At 34.9% G+C, this 15,398-nt stretch overlaps 3 protein-coding genes across 3 annotated transcripts; all 3 read left to right on the forward strand.

Moving 5' to 3' along the window:
* The first annotated feature begins 9 nt into the window (after nt 1-9).
* Nucleotides 10-1,261, forward strand: LOC114540364. The gene is made up of 2 exons (XM_028560559.1): nt 10-88; nt 401-1,261. Exons 1-2 carry the CDS (start codon nt 10-12, stop codon nt 1,174-1,176), a joined length of 855 nt encoding a protein of 284 aa, XP_028416360.1. The 3' UTR covers nt 1,177-1,261.
* Nucleotides 1,262-3,314: 2,053 nt separating this feature from the next.
* On the forward strand, nt 3,315-6,237 carry LOC114540360. The gene is made up of 3 exons (XM_028560555.1): nt 3,315-3,657; nt 5,678-5,994; nt 6,199-6,237. Exons 1-3 carry the CDS (start codon nt 3,468-3,470, stop codon nt 6,235-6,237), a joined length of 546 nt encoding a protein of 181 aa, XP_028416356.1. The 5' UTR covers nt 3,315-3,467.
* On the forward strand, nt 6,214-11,262 carry LOC114540363. The gene is made up of 15 exons (XM_028560558.1): nt 6,214-6,306; nt 6,584-6,807; nt 6,921-6,970; nt 7,361-7,445; nt 7,570-7,743; nt 8,190-8,335; nt 8,695-8,806; nt 8,885-8,968; nt 9,061-9,241; nt 9,387-9,476; nt 9,568-9,633; nt 9,713-9,782; nt 9,887-9,955; nt 10,046-10,233; nt 10,527-11,262. The coding sequence occupies exons 1-15, from the start codon at nt 6,237-6,239 to the stop codon at nt 11,165-11,167; spliced, it is 2,250 nt and encodes a 749-aa protein (XP_028416359.1). The 5' UTR covers nt 6,214-6,236; the 3' UTR covers nt 11,168-11,262.
* The last annotated feature ends 4,136 nt before the right edge of the window (nt 11,263-15,398 follow it).

Here is a 15,398-nt window from a genome sequence, read left to right on the forward strand (position 1 = left end):
CAGTATATTATGTTTATTTTAGATACAACAAATAGGGGTCCAAACTACACTAATAAAGATGTAAGAGACTTGTTTAACAAGAAGTACAGTGAGTATTTTAATTTGAAATGTATGCTAAATTTGTTTTTATGAATTTTGCTATAAAAGCTAAGTGTGCAGGGTAAACTAGTAGTATCACATGGCATATTAACCCCATCGCTGCCCAGGCGGGCTGCAACTAGCCCTTTCGTAGATTTTACTCTGTCTAATGCCAGATGATTTTATTCATCAAGGGAAAGCTCCTAGTAGCAACGGGTTAATTGCTAAATAAATATCCAGTGACTGGGATTTTAGTATCCTACATTAAAAGTAATTAATAATTGAATCATCTATAATAAGTTTTCTTTAAATGTTATAATAGGTGAAGCATGTGGGAAACCTGGTTCTCGTGTGCCATACCTGAAAAAAGGTTTCACAGTAACTGGTCTTCCTAATGGAATAGAGTTTAGAAAGCCAAATAACTATGGGGAAGAGAAAGTTAAAGCAATAATGAATGCTCAAGAAGGCATAGTTTTTCAACTTGAACCAGAGCCTAGCATCACACATTCTGATGCTGCAGTAACTGAAGAAATCGACCCCCAACAAGCTGAACTTCAACATATTTTATGTAAGGTGGTTGACCAAGAAAAAGCTTTACAAGTGGTGACTGACCAAATTTGCATCGAGGAGAGTGATATGGAAGTCACAGATCTTGCACTCACTGACATGGAGTATAATCTGTTAACAACAAATTACAGAAATTGCTTCACAGAAGATGCATTGACTGCTTTGGCAGCCAATTATAAATCATTTTCTAATCATAAGGGATACATCCTGCCTGTCTATACTGACACAGAAGATGCTTATTGGCTGTTTTATTTTCCTGACAAGATGTCTGATCTTCTAAACCAGCATTCTCAACAACAAATTTGGGGATATTGGTTAAATGCAACTGAAGACAAGTTGACATTCAAGCTTATTATGTCAAAAAACAAAGTATCTATTGACACTTTGAATATTATTACAAAGGAGAATAATTCAAGTAGTTTCCTATTTTTACAAAAAACATTGTTGCTTAAGACTAAGACAACAGTAAATCTTCCTGAGCCATTCCATGACCAAATTTATGCTATTTTAAACGAGTATGGCTTCATATAGTTATATATTTATGATTCCATAAATGTAAATAAGTGTATCCTGTAGTATGGTCACCAGAGTTTGCTATAATACCTGTCACATTTCTTATCTGGTCAAATAATTATATCCGTAAGTATAATTACTTATTTCTACATTTTGTAATTTTATGTTTCTATTTTAGCATTGGTATTTCTTCTTGGTATTTCATACAGTACAGTTGTTTTTTGTTTATTGGTTTGACTAACTACAACAAAAACAAACAAAATGAAATGAAATATTGTAGAAAAACTGATGACATGGTCGTGATGGTCAACAACTTGTGGCCAATTGGATATTGTAGGTTATCAAAATTAAATGTATTAGTGTTTGCCAACAACACCTGTTAATATTGGACCATAGTTGCACAGAATACTAATGCACCTATCAATGTTTAGCCCCATGGGGGGGCATACCCAGGGGAATTGAACACTGAAGATGCCACGAGAGTGGGGACTTTGACCGTATGGAGGGGTTGCTATATGCTGCTTATCAAATTTTCGGAAAGCAAAAAGGTGCTTGAAAGGTGCCTAACTCTGCAGACTGGCCCTGGGGTGGGAAATTGACACTTTGTAGCAAAAAAAGTCAAGATCCCCTGGCCCAAGGTAAGACACCCCACCCTGGGGCTAAATTGATAGGTGCATAACCTGGTTGGGTCAATGACCTAAGTCCTAACTGAAGCTATCACGTACATCATTCATTTCAACAAATGTTTTAATTTATATTGTAGCTTACCTTGCGTCTCCGATGACGGCAACATATTAGTTTCAGACGAGTTCTCACTCTCGCCAGACATCACCCTACGAATTCCTTGATAATAATAAACATGGTTACTGTGTGCCCTTTTCACGTTTGGGAAACACTGTCGAATCCACATTCTCTCTGAGAAATTGTATTAAATATTACGTAATTCAGCCTTAGGGCTGCGATGTAATTTTCCTTTAATAATAATAATAATAATATAATAATAATAATAATAATAATAATAATAATATTATTATTATATTATTATTATTATTATAATATGAATTCATATAATAATAATAATAATATAATAATAATAATAAAATAATAATAAAATAATAATAATAATAATAATAATAATAATGATAATGATAATGATAATATGAATTCATATAATAATAATGATAATAATAATAATAATAATAATAATAATAATAATAATAATAATAATAATAATAATAATAATGATAATGATAATGATAATGATAATAATAATAATATAATAATAATAATAATATTGCCGTTACTGCCGTTTTTGGTGTTATTAGCGTTATTGCCGTTATTAGCGTTATTGCCGTTAATATACCGTTATTGCCGTTATTGGTGTTATTGGCGTTATTGGTGTTATTAACGTTATTGGTGTTATTGGTGTTATTGGCGTTATTGGTGTTATTGGCGTTATTAATGTTATTGGTGCTATTGGTGCTATTGGTGCTATTGGTGTTATTGGCGTTATTGGCGTTATTGGTGTTATTTGCGTATATATTGGTGTTATAACGGCAATAACGCTAATAACGGCAATAACGCTAATAACAGCAATAACGCTAATAACGGCAATAACGGTAATAACGACAATAACGACAATAACGGCAATAACGGTAATAACGGCAATAACACCAATAACGGCAATAACGGTAATAACGCTAATAACGGCAATAACGCTAATAACGGCAATAACGGTAATAACGCTAATAACGGCGATAACGCTAATAACGGCAATAACGCTAATAACGGTAATCACATCAATAACGGTAATAACACCAATAATGCCAATAACAGTAATAACACCAATAACGGCAATAATGCTGATAACGGCAATAACGCTAATAACGGCAATAACGCTAATAACGGCAATAACGACAATAACGGCAATAACGCTAATAACGGCAATAACACCAATAACGGCAATAACGGTAATAACGGCAATAACACCAATAACGGCAATAACGGTAATAACGCCAATAACACCAATAACAGAATAACGCCAATAACGGTAATAACACCAATAACGCCAATAACAGTAATAACACCAATAACGGCAATAACGCTAATAACGGCAATAACGCTAATAACGGCCACCCGTTTCACCTGTTCTAAAACGCTATCTAACGTTAATTCTAAAATTTAGAAATGCGCTTTGAAGCGTCACCAAATTATATTCTGTGCATGCTAGGCTGAATTCAAAATGGCTGATTGTAGTTAATAACATCCGGTGCGAGAGAGTTGCCTGAACTGGTGCACTGTTAGGATTTATGATTGGGAAAAACATGGCACCTAAAAAGTCCGGAGGACGTATAATGCGAAAGCGTTTTAAAGCTTGCAAAATTAAAGTTGTTTCTGTGTCTACATCGGGGAATAAAAGAACTCGTAGTGTTGACCTCCATGGATCAACTTCCGAGGTAAAATTGCAAAATTCCGAAGTCGAGGAGATTGTAGATACACCCAGCCTCGTACCCAGGCGCTTTATTGGAAAACATAAAGGCTGCATTCAGCGTAATATAGAGATCTGTGGCTAAAATGTGCGAGCGCGCAGGGGTGCTTGGGGAGGACGCGACGGGAGAACGAAGCGCCTGGCAGAATATGCAGATTTCCGGCTCCCACTTTTGCAAAAAGTGATAAATGCGTGAAGGCTACAATATGTAGATATATTTTGAAGAAGAATTGAACCTGCGATCAAAATTATGGATGATTTGGAACGATCGTTTCAAAAACCATCATTTGAAGGTAGCTTTATACTGAATTTTTTTATTTTACGACTATTTTGACAAATCTCGTTTCGTAAACAGTGTATGAGTATACTCCTCTGTGTTACTATGCAGTCGCGCAGTATTTAACACTATTTAAATTCGTCTTAATTTCCTTACAAAAGTATCGTCAAGCTCGGAGGAGGAAAGGTATACGTTTGGTATCGAAGAATCAAGAATTGAGTGTTAGAGGCGAGTGCTTAGTTGCCTTGAGATTTAAATATTTCCACTATTGATATTAATTAAACAATAATACATTTTTATTTTCATTCTATATCAAATATGCTATCAAGTTGCAATTTATATGCGTGTTACTAGTGATATACAATAACAAACTCCAGGTCAGATTGTTACCAGCACCCCACAGAAAGAGGAAGGAAAAGAATCATTTCAGCAGGGAAACATGCTTTAGCCCCAATGCTTGGAGTTTGTGTGAATTTAACAATAAACATAAGTACATATTATATATCAAGACTCGATTGTCAGAAATTGGGACTGTTATTCATAAATTATACATATTTATGCTTTTCATAGGTAGTGGAAGATATAAATTTATGCTCTGAATTAGAAAGGTTGTTGGACTAATGACTATTGTGAAGACTCCAATGTCCATGAAAAACAGACATTATTAATGAGTTTACATGGCATTCTGATAATAAAAATAATACTTTGACTCGGGAATTAAAGAAATTTTCCCACATTCTACAAAAAAGAAAATAGTTGTTGGATGTGAAAATATTTATCTCCTTTTAGTAAATAGGACTATGGAACAATATAATTTATACATGTATTATAGTAATTTCTTGGAATACTGTACACAACCTGCATCTACATTGTGTGATGTATATAAGTATATTGCTGTAGGGATGAATTAAGTCTATTATTTGCTTTTTAGTACACCAGTTGAATTTCATGTACAGTACAGTATACCAAAGAGTGTTGGTGTTGTAAAGGAATATTAATGAATTACTCTCTACATAGGTTTCAATAGTTAATTTTTCTTAACATTTAATACAGTTATTTACACTAATTTGTTAATAAAACCACATGGTAGTAAACCATAATATTTCTGTAATGCAGAATGAACTTAATGTAATGGAAAATGGCTTAGATGAACAGAATCAACTGCTGCTATTACTGCATTAGATGATGGAAACATTGAACTGGCTAATGAGCTTTGCAAAAGACCATAATGTGAAATTGCAACAATTTTTCAAATTAAACTCAGCATGATAAAAACGTACCAGGTCAAAGTCAAAATTCTTAGTGTTTCTGGAGGTGTTAAAATAACAGATTCCCCAGAAAAACAAATTAATAAAGAAGTCAAACAGATGGAAGAAATGTGCAACCTAAATCTGATGTAAATCATTGCATATTCGAGTAGATTCTCTTCTTTCAGCGCTCGTTAATAACTGTTTGTGCTTTGATATTCAAAAATGATGAATAATACAACGCAGTGACAATTTTTGCACAAAATCTTTCCCAAATGTACCGCCCGGTGATAGGGTGTACGGCAATTTGCTCATTTGCATCTATGAATATGAATAAGTCGTCCGCCGGCGCCATATTTGTTGCATATTCTGCCAGGCGCTTCATTTGTCGCGTCCTCCCCAAGCACCCCTGCGCGCTCGCACATTTTAGCCACAGATCTCTATATTACGCTGAATGCAGCCTTTATGTTTTCCAATAAAGCGCCTGGGTACGAGGCTGAGATACACCGATGACTTGCCCGAGCACCACGACTGGTTTGCTAGAAAGTGATGGTGAGGACGCGAGTCAGTCGAATACAAATCTGCCCTCAAAGCATCAAAAAAGAAGAACGAGAGAGTTCGAGGAATGGGAAAAGATCAGGGAAAGGCTTCTGAGTAGCCGTTATGAGGTGGATTTCTTTGTAGAGGGCATAATGTGTTGTCAGTGCGATTCACCTGCTGACGTTCGCTGTAAGGATTGTGGGCACGACGTGCACTATTGTTATAACTGTGCCAAAGCAAGTCATGGTGGACGAAATTATTTCCATGTCCTTGAGATGTTTAAGGTAGCGATATATATATATATATATATATATATATATATATATATATATATATATATATATATATATATATATATATATATATATATATATATATATATATATATATATATTGATTTCGAAGTTTCCTGTTTTGTTATCAGCTGTACAGCCATGTTTTGCTTGGGATATTTATCAATTTAATTTCAATTTTTAATTAAAATATAGGCTGGTTTTTTGTACCATTGTTTCCTAATCATATTGTGATGAGCTCAAGCCATCAAAGAAACTGCCCGACTTCCATTGCTAGAAATATTGTGTGTATTGATGAGTATGGTTAGTTTATATGATAATGGATAATTGGAACAGCTTTCATTGATCATTAGCACAATTTAAATTGTGATATTACTAAGAATATAGGTACAATACATAATTATAATAAATATATGTAAGTGTTTGGTTGGGGTAAACCAGATAGGTTATGTATAATATGTGTATAATGGTTTTTTAATATTTGATACAGCTACAGGTATATATGCCCCAGGTTAATTGTTACCAGTGTCATTGAAGGATTTAAGCTAATTCTCTTACACGGTTACTTTTTGCATTATAGGACGGCAACATCTAAAACAAATACTTTTCTGTAACTGTGAAAGTGATGTGGCAACATTGGTAAAGATGCAGCTGTGGCCTAGTTCTGCAAAGCGCCCTGTTATGGCATTTCACTACAAGCTAATGGAGTTGTTAGAAGCACTTGTGATGGAATGTCAAGTCTCTCTTCAAAAGTTTTGTGACATGTTGGGAATTATTAATAAATCCCCCATGTTGCCTAAGTGGGTGAGCAATTTTTTTGTTGTATTTTATATATCATATGGCACATGTCATTTTCATTCCATAGAAATCATTTTTTGTTATTTAAGTACAAATTTTCCAATTTCTTTATTATATAGGTGAAAAATGTTTATTCTTGTTTAAACAGTGATTCTTTTGATGAATTTCGGTGTGTATAAATTTCCACATGTTTGTTATTATAGGGAATAGAGAAGCACGTACTTGATTTTTATACACAACAATTTATTGTTTAATCTGAAAGTAATCACCACACAAATTATACACTCAATCACTCATGAACCATGATGTATTTTTTGTGTGGCAATTAATTTTATTTTTTTAAACTAGAAAAGCTGCTAGAGCAATAGATTATACAAAATGTTACTGGTTGGTCATTTAGGCTGCTCAGAATTGCAGTGCACTGATATGAAAAATGTCAAAACCTGTTTTTTTTTGTTTTAATACAAATCTAATGTACTATTCTTAATTTTGTGTGTTGAACAAAGTATTTAGTGCACATGTTCTGTACAAAGTTAGAATATAAAGCTTTATTTTAAAGCTACCACCAGTATATGAGAAGAAATGGCAAGTTGTACGTCAACAAGGATATGGAGATGGATGAGCTTTGTCCTCTTTGCCCAAAGGTAGTCTCTGATATAATTATGTAAATGTCATCCAAATTTTTAATGTGATGTAGTCACAAGAGTAAAATTGGCCATTATTTAATTAAATGTGTTCCAATATCATTAATTACCTTTTATCGACCAGGGTCATACAGGAAGTGTAGTGGAGTCTATGGATGGTTGTTTTGGGCTCGTTAGGAAGAAATCAGCTGGTGCGAATTTTATTCCTTCCAGGCATGGTCTCACTATGTTTGCAGACCAAAATGATGTTGACAATTTTGTTGACAATTACACTGAAAGTGCTAAACAGGCCACTGTGGTAAGTTAATAATGCATTAAGTTTACAATTCGCACAAATATTGTACTAGTAATATATGCTGTACACAGTGGCGGATCAAGATATAGGCCGGCTGAGGTTGAATTTTGAATTTTAAAGTCAAAATACTTTAACAGCGACACAATTGATTTTGAATTTCTAAAGAATATTTGTAATTTAAAATCTACCAATGTGATTGCAAGTTACATAGATCTGTAGTAATTTATTTAGTATTTAGCCTTACCCCCGATCCACCACCAGCTGCACACACGAAATTAACTTTGCCACTTTTCCATGATACTCTTCAATTAGTATTGTGTTAGAGTTCAAAATGTTTTTTCCTTGCACTTACATATTGTATACAACTCTCTCAGTTTATATCGTCAGTGACAATATATATATCATGCATGGTATGTGGTAATTTGAATTGGACGAATTTATCATTTTAGAATTGCAATGAATTCAAGTCTGGGGAGGTAACTGATATGCTCAGATCTAAAGGGAAGAACAAGCTCTATGACGAAAAAGGTGTTTTTGGGCGTGTTTGTAGGCACGGCTTCCCCAAAGGATTCCTCAGCATTAAACATGGTGAAAGGTACTGAATTTTAACTTGGTAATAAGCCTCACATAGAACTCAATACAACTAACTTAGTTTTTTGTATTGAGATGCCCACAAAGCATCCATGGTCTTACAATCAAGCTTTATACTCTTTCATTAAATCGCTTCTGCAGAGGATCATCTATACTGTTGAAGGCGGGACGTAAGAGCCTATTCCTAGCGAGATGTACAAACCACCATTTCGAGATGTGGTTTAGATATTCCAATACCGAAAGAGAAGAAGTAAAGTAGCCCTTAGAAGTCGAACCTGGCTCTCTGAATTCCCCTTTTTTGCATCTTGTAAAGAGAGGAAACGATTAAACCAAATTTTTACTGTAACTGAAATATTTTTGTAGGATTGCTTATTCCGTTTATGAAGTTGAGCGTCTGTTGAGCAAACATAACGGTACAGCTGTTAACATCAAAGTTACATATGATATAGCGTGTACACTGGAAGCCCATTTGAAGGTTAGGTTTTGTGAGTTAGTTACCACTGTTTTGTATTATAATAAGTCTGGTTTCAATCTTGAAATTATTCTGTGGTAGAAAAACGAAAGGAAGGATATTCTGAATGCAGTTAGTTTTGCTATACCTATTTTTCACTGTTACGGACACAAGTCAGCATGCCAGGTATAATAACATCGTCTTGTACTATGCTATTATATTACAGGTGAATGTGTACCTTGCTCTTATGTTTATTGTTTTTTCGTTAATGTATTCAGATAAAGTTTAGCCCAAGACGGCAACGAGGCTATGCTCTTACAGACGGGGAGGGGATTGAAAGATTGTGGTCCTATTTGCGAGGTTTCTCTTCAATGACAAAAGAAATGAGTGCTGGTCGCCGAACAGACATGCTTACAGATGCCCTATTACATTATTCAACACGGCAACTCCTTGCATGTGGTAGCTATTTCAGTATATTATTCTTATTCAGCACATTTTACCAGTAACCGTTTAAAAACTGTAAAATGGTTATTTGTTAAAATGTTATTATAATATTCCAAATTTTTTGGACAATACAATAACTTATATTTCTATGCACATATAGGGGAGCAACTTTTAACAAAGCTGAAGAGGTGTCCAATTCTTATAGAAAACACTGTGTTACAGCTAACAGAAATTTTTTCTGGCCTGTCGGGTATGATATTGTTTTTACTAGTTTGGGCCCAGATACATGCAAAAGACGAAAAATGAACAAGAATAAACAATAAATTACCTGAATGTTTTAGTTCCTTATGATGAAGTAGTGGTTTCATCGTGGATGAGAGATGAAGAGAATCTGATTTTAGCAAGAGGTTTTACCCCATTGACTTCCAATGCATTTGAGCTTGATATTAATTATTTAATTTTGTCCACTACGTATTTTCTACTTAGATAAGAAGACAGTGGTATTGACATGGGAGCAAAAATATGTTCAAAATCTTATTCACCTCCATCAACTAAGGTATACGTAACATCTTTTTGAAGCTTTGCGTTTCAAAGTGTGTTTTAATGTTATGTTCTATAATGAAGGTAAATTTTTCAGTTTGACTTTTTCTCCTTCTGCAGGTTAAATGTCGCCTCTATTGAAGAGGGTGATCACAACCAATTGGTGGAAGTGGTAAAGAAAACAAAAGAGTAAGTCAGAGCTTATTGTAATTTATATAATGAAATTCTAGTCAGTAATTAATTTGAATTTATTGTTTTTCACTGCTTATATATATCTAGTGTGACGAAAATTGTAAGGAATATAGAGAAAAGTAACAAAGTCTCAAAGAGGTGGAAACCTGGGGAAAAACACTTTAATGCATCAGCTTTATGTTTGGAAGAACAAAGACGTAGTACAGTTGTTGACCAGACGTATAATTTAGCTGTTGAAAGACTTTTTTTGATTTCTCTCAAGAGGAAATATTCTGGTATTAAATTATTTTGTTAAAATTGTTCTGTACCCTAATGCTGTGGTTTATAGTAGCTGAAATATTTTAAATCCTGAAGACTAGGGACTGGTTGTGTAAAAACGTAGGTCATTTTAACTACAGTTAGTTGTGTCTGACAAAATTGGCCAATTACAAACGTGTATTTATGACTTAACTATGCACGGCATAGATATTTTTCAATGTAACATAGGCGCGGCGTTAGCCTTATATCAACTTCGCAACGAAAGTGATAAAACAACTGCCTGAAATATATTTTTTTTGGTGTCGTGTAGATGGACAAGCCATAGCGTCAAAGCTGTCCAAGCAGATCACCCGTAAAACCAATGCAATCAAAAGCGTTATAACGAAATATAATGCTTCTTTGACTGCTCTACAAGACTGCGTTGACGGACTACCTGACGAGCTGAAATTTGACATAGCAAAAGACCCAGAGTCGTCACTTTATTCCAACTTCTCCACCCAACGGCCTGTCGAGACTGTTCCTTTTTCCGTCAAGAGATCCGCAATCGACCTGCAAAATTTCCTCGAAAGATGCAAAGAGGAGCAGGAACTTTTGTTAGAGGAAGTTGAAAACCTGTTTATGTATTACATTGAAAAGCGAGATAATTTCACAGAAATTTTAGAACGACGTTGTCTTGAGGAATCCAGGCTATCGAATGGGATTTGCAATCATATAAGAAAGGAGATTTGCGAGATAAACAACGTGTTGGTGTCTTTGCGTTTGACACTTTCCGATTATATAAAACCATGGCTTGCAGAAAAACTTGATAGCGTTGACAGTACATCGTCTTTTCATATGTCAAATGTCTTAGAAACGTGTGTTGAAGAGGAAAGTGAAATGGAATGCATAGATAAAGATGCCATAGAGGATCTTGTGGACTTGCTAGATGACAGAGACGAAGACGAGGAATGATAGGGAATGATTGCTGCATTGAAAACAATCATATCTATAGTATCGGCATCTCTTGTGTAAATAACCGTACTTTCTAATATAAACAAGACGCCGTTCTGGCGTTAACTCCGGCGCACGTGCCAGTCTTCAATATAGAGCTTCTGAACATAAACAATACAGTTCGCGTATTGTTTCGCATACATATTCGCATTTAGATGCCTTGCGAACCTAAATGTTCGATCGCGAAATTCAGAAGAACATCGCAGTATAGAAGTTCAATTGTTCAAAATGTAAATAAACCGCATGATACATTCGCTTCGTCTTACACTTTGCCTTTGGAATTCGCGCTTATATAGTTGTATTGAATCTTCGATCCTGTGCAAACTACGCGACGTGTCAACGCGCCCATACACGACCACATCATCTTGTTAAACGGCAAAATAGCAGCGATATTATTAAAATAGGACCGGGTCTACATGTATTAATATATTCTTACCCCAATTCAATCTAAACTTAATCGAACAGCATGAAAAGAACGGTTTATTTGTTCCTCTTGGAGGAATTGCCGTATCATGCGAGCGAAATCGAATCGCGCATTGGAAATTAGCCAAAGCTGTGCACCACAAGTCTTGGGAGATAAGACTGGGACGTAGATAAATACGGTCACATACATGTTTTAAATACTAGTATATTTCGCGCCATTACAGACTTGCGACGACGAAAATAATAAAAAAAAAATAAAAAAAAACAAAAACAAAACAAAACCGGGGCGAATTTTCAACTCCGTCGCTGACGCCGGAGTAATAAATGGCAGAATTTGAACAAACGTTTTCGGCCAAGGCAGTGGATAATTACTCTCTATTGGGCAATTGTCATATGGTAACTTATTATTTCACTTTTTTAACGCGGGACGATTTACTCGTCAAAGGGACACCCTCTGATGCTGTATAGAAAAAATATACTAGTTTTAATAGTTTCACATTACTCTCATCCAAGCATAAAAAGTCGAGTAAAATTCCAATGCAGCTAGCGCTGATACAATCGAAGGATTGAAAGGTTGATTCAAACAGGTAGGAAAAAGTATTTACCTGGCAGAATGGTATTGTGCATTTCTGTTTCGCTCTTAAAACAAGTTCAAATTTCTTTCTGAATACGACGTACTGTACAATCTTTTCAAAGCTCATCAAAAACATCTGATCACGCAGCTGTAAAATGGCCATTTTGAGATTAAGTATATACAGAAGGCTATTAATTGAGACTATTTGTTTTTACCGCTTGCAAGCTTCAAATTGTCGATGCAAGACATTTTTGTTGAGCTTGCATGTAGAAATCTATTGCTGATCACCAATTGCAAATTTGAGCATGAAGTCTAATAAATTGTGATGAATTCAAATGCAACCAATACCCACGGCATAATTGTTTGATTTCAGTTTTCATAGTTTCTACCAACGATTTATTGCTGATCATAGTAATTATATAAGATGTATAGGTCAGAAATCAAAAACACACACATATAGCTATCTGCTCGACGTATATTTTTATATATATGCTCGGTTACTAAGGTGGGGTTCAGTCCATGATGTAAATAACACTTCGTTGACAGACTCCCTATTGTTGAGATCAAAATCAATGGCGAAGCCTCTTTTTATTCATTTTTATTATATATATACGAGATCTAAACCCGAACTCCTAATCGAGCTGGTTTGCAACAGCACCGTTTAAGGTTTGTCCAGCACCCTTTGGTCATACGTCACGAAATTTGAGTTCACTTGGTTGGTAGGGCCCAGCCTGCACACAAGCGCAAACAAGCGCCTTGATAAGAAGGTGCGAAGAATGGCGAATACCTCAAAATCATCAAAGTTCAAGTTTTTGCCATCAGATTGGAGGGATTCTCGAGCTACCTGGTAAGCTCACAGCTTTTGTACATTCTAGATAGCAGCTATATTGCTATATTAATATCGTTTGCATAATTAAATATTTAAATATATTAAAACGTATGTTTCTTTTATGCATATTGCAGGCTTTCCCGCTTTTATGCGGTTGATTTGTATTCTCGTGTGAAATGTTCTGATGTATTGAACGACCTGACAGAAAAATTCCCAATATTTCTAAGAGAGAGTGTGGTTTTATAGTTCGAAGATTTTTCCCGAGCGTAAGAAGAAAACATAGTAATCATGTTTACTATTATTCTGGAATTCGTCGTGTCTCTGACCCCAAATCCCTGAACGGCGGCGGATCATTCGACGACGGATCATTTGGTGAGTACAAGATGCAAAACCTTCTGTACATCATACATGTTAATTCAGACCTTACTATTGGTTTATTTGTTGAAAATACAATAGATACTTGACGAATAAGGAGCAATTTTTTGCATAAATGTTCCCTGACATAATTAATGAGTTCTATTGTACTTTTATGTAGTCTGTAAACCCATGTATATTCTATTAACTGTGATCTCACACACTGTACCTTCATGTAAAACATGTTTTAGTTACTGCTAGAAAGTTTGTTGATAAGGCTACATATTGAGGTCACTTGTTCTATTTATGGTTTTGGTCTCTTAGCCCATATATACCATGCATTTTAAATTTTTAATTAAGTTGCTCCTACTATGTAGCTAATACAGAAAACATAGATGTCATATTGGATGTCATACTGTTGATGAATCTGTAAGACTGTAACATTAGTACTCTAAAGTTCATTGCTGGTTACATAGCTTCAATTTTTTGTTTAGAAAAGGAAGTACCGGTACTGGAAGAAGTTAACCATGATATACCAAAATCTCTGCATGTTAAAAGACAGGAGCTGATTGACGTGCATGACACTGGTATATGTAAATTCAACAATGGCATTGTTGAAACTTTACAATTAAAGCGTTTCAGAGGGTTTCCTGTTGCAGTAAGAGAATGTGAACATAACATTGAAAGTGAGGTGAAATCAATATTAAGATTGCCTTCTCATCCTTCTTTGCCTATTGTTTTGGGAATTTGTCTTGATTGCAAGCCATTCCTGCTTGTGACAAAGTTTTATGGCTCTTCAAAGTTTGGTGTTATGCTTTCACTGTATGCAGCTATAAAAGACAAGTGCAAAGACAGCATTTCTAAGGAACGCTGGATTTCTATCATTCATGGTATCACTGAAGGCCTGTTGCATATGCATGCAAATGCTTTTTGTCATGGAGATTTGCAATCACATAATATCATTTTGCATAGAAAATCCAGGGAAAACAAGTTTTTGCAGCCAGTTTTCTTTAGTTTAGACAAAGCATTGCACATCAAAAAAGAAAACACAATTCTTTTCCGCAATGATGTGCAAAACCTAGCTTCATTAATTGACAATATAAGTGCCAATACTAAAGGTGACAATTTATTTAAATCTGTAGCGGACATAGCAAGAGGAATAGACCAAAGTAGTAGCAATAGCATAGATGTGTTAAAACATATTTTACACCATCTTAAGCAACTATAAGTTTTAGTGGTGCTCTAGCCATGCTTTGGCTGTGTAATACTGCAATAAGTTATTTGAGTTCCATGTATGGGTAAATATATCCTAGCATCAAGGATTGGGTGGGAAACAGGCAGGAATATTCTTTTATTCATGTTAACAGCCTGTAAAGACAATACATTTGAGAAGAATTTGATAATGCAGAACACAAGAATATATGAATATTGCTCCCCCTCCAATTATTGATGCTAGCTATGTACACCACTGTTCATGTTGTCAATCCATTTTTAGTTACAGTACATAAAAATGAACTGTTATTTTAAATTAGTTTTGTATGGCTAAACTGTCCAATTAATAGAATATGAAAAAATAATACATATAGAATATCCTATCTAGTAAAACAGTTACCAAGTAAACTGTTGTAACCTAAAACCCCTTGTAACCGAAGTTAACCCTACAGAAAATCTAGGCTGCTTTGGTCTTAGTGGTGATAAAATTTCCTGCAAGGACTGCGTGATTGCCGGAACGAAGTTCAATATCCAAAAATTAGGGTTCACATAAAAGCCTTGCAGATCAATCTGAGATTTTTCCCTAATCCCTCTGTAGGGTGGCGTCAATGTCTAGCACAAAAAACAATGGAACAGTCATCGTGAATCTGTAAATCAGTGTACTTTTATTAACAAACCAAAGCAAAACTATTGCATGTACACCCAATGACCCAAAAACTGGAATTGGAACGAGTTAATGCAGTCATAACCAACTGAGTAATGAAAGCCTTCGTACTGTATTTACAAAAACCCTTGATGTT

The sequence above is a fragment of the Dendronephthya gigantea genome, unplaced genomic scaffold (assembly GCF_004324835.1).
Source record: "Dendronephthya gigantea isolate DGI-Jeju-01 unplaced genomic scaffold, DenGig_1.0 000230F, whole genome shotgun sequence".
NCBI lineage: Eukaryota > Metazoa > Cnidaria > Anthozoa > Malacalcyonacea > Nephtheidae > Dendronephthya > Dendronephthya gigantea.

What these genes read in the sequence shown, in the direction of transcription:
- LOC114540364 (XM_028560559.1), top strand. Translation starts at nt 10, where the DNA reads ATGTTTATTTTAGATACAACAAATAGGGGTCCAAACTACACTAATAAA. An exon ending in CTTGTTTAACAAGAAGTACA is followed by an intron (nt 89 to 400) that starts GTGAGTATTTTA and finishes ATGTTATAATAG; the next exon opens with GTGAAGCATGTGGGAAACCT.
- LOC114540360 (XM_028560555.1), top strand. Translation starts at nt 3,468, where the DNA reads ATGATTGGGAAAAACATGGCACCTAAAAAGTCCGGAGGACGTATAATG. An exon ending in CGAGGAGATTGTAGATACAC is followed by an intron (nt 3,658 to 5,677) that starts CCAGCCTCGTAC and finishes GCTGAGATACAC; the next exon opens with CGATGACTTGCCCGAGCACC. An exon ending in ATGTCCTTGAGATGTTTAAG is followed by an intron (nt 5,995 to 6,198) that starts GTAGCGATATAT and finishes ATTAAAATATAG; the next exon opens with GCTGGTTTTTTGTACCATTG.
- LOC114540363 (XM_028560558.1), top strand. Translation starts at nt 6,237, where the DNA reads ATGAGCTCAAGCCATCAAAGAAACTGCCCGACTTCCATTGCTAGAAAT. An exon ending in GTGCTAAACAGGCCACTGTG is followed by an intron (nt 7,744 to 8,189) that starts GTAAGTTAATAA and finishes TTATCATTTTAG; the next exon opens with AATTGCAATGAATTCAAGTC. An exon ending in AGCATTAAACATGGTGAAAG is followed by an intron (nt 8,336 to 8,694) that starts GTACTGAATTTT and finishes ATATTTTTGTAG; the next exon opens with GATTGCTTATTCCGTTTATG.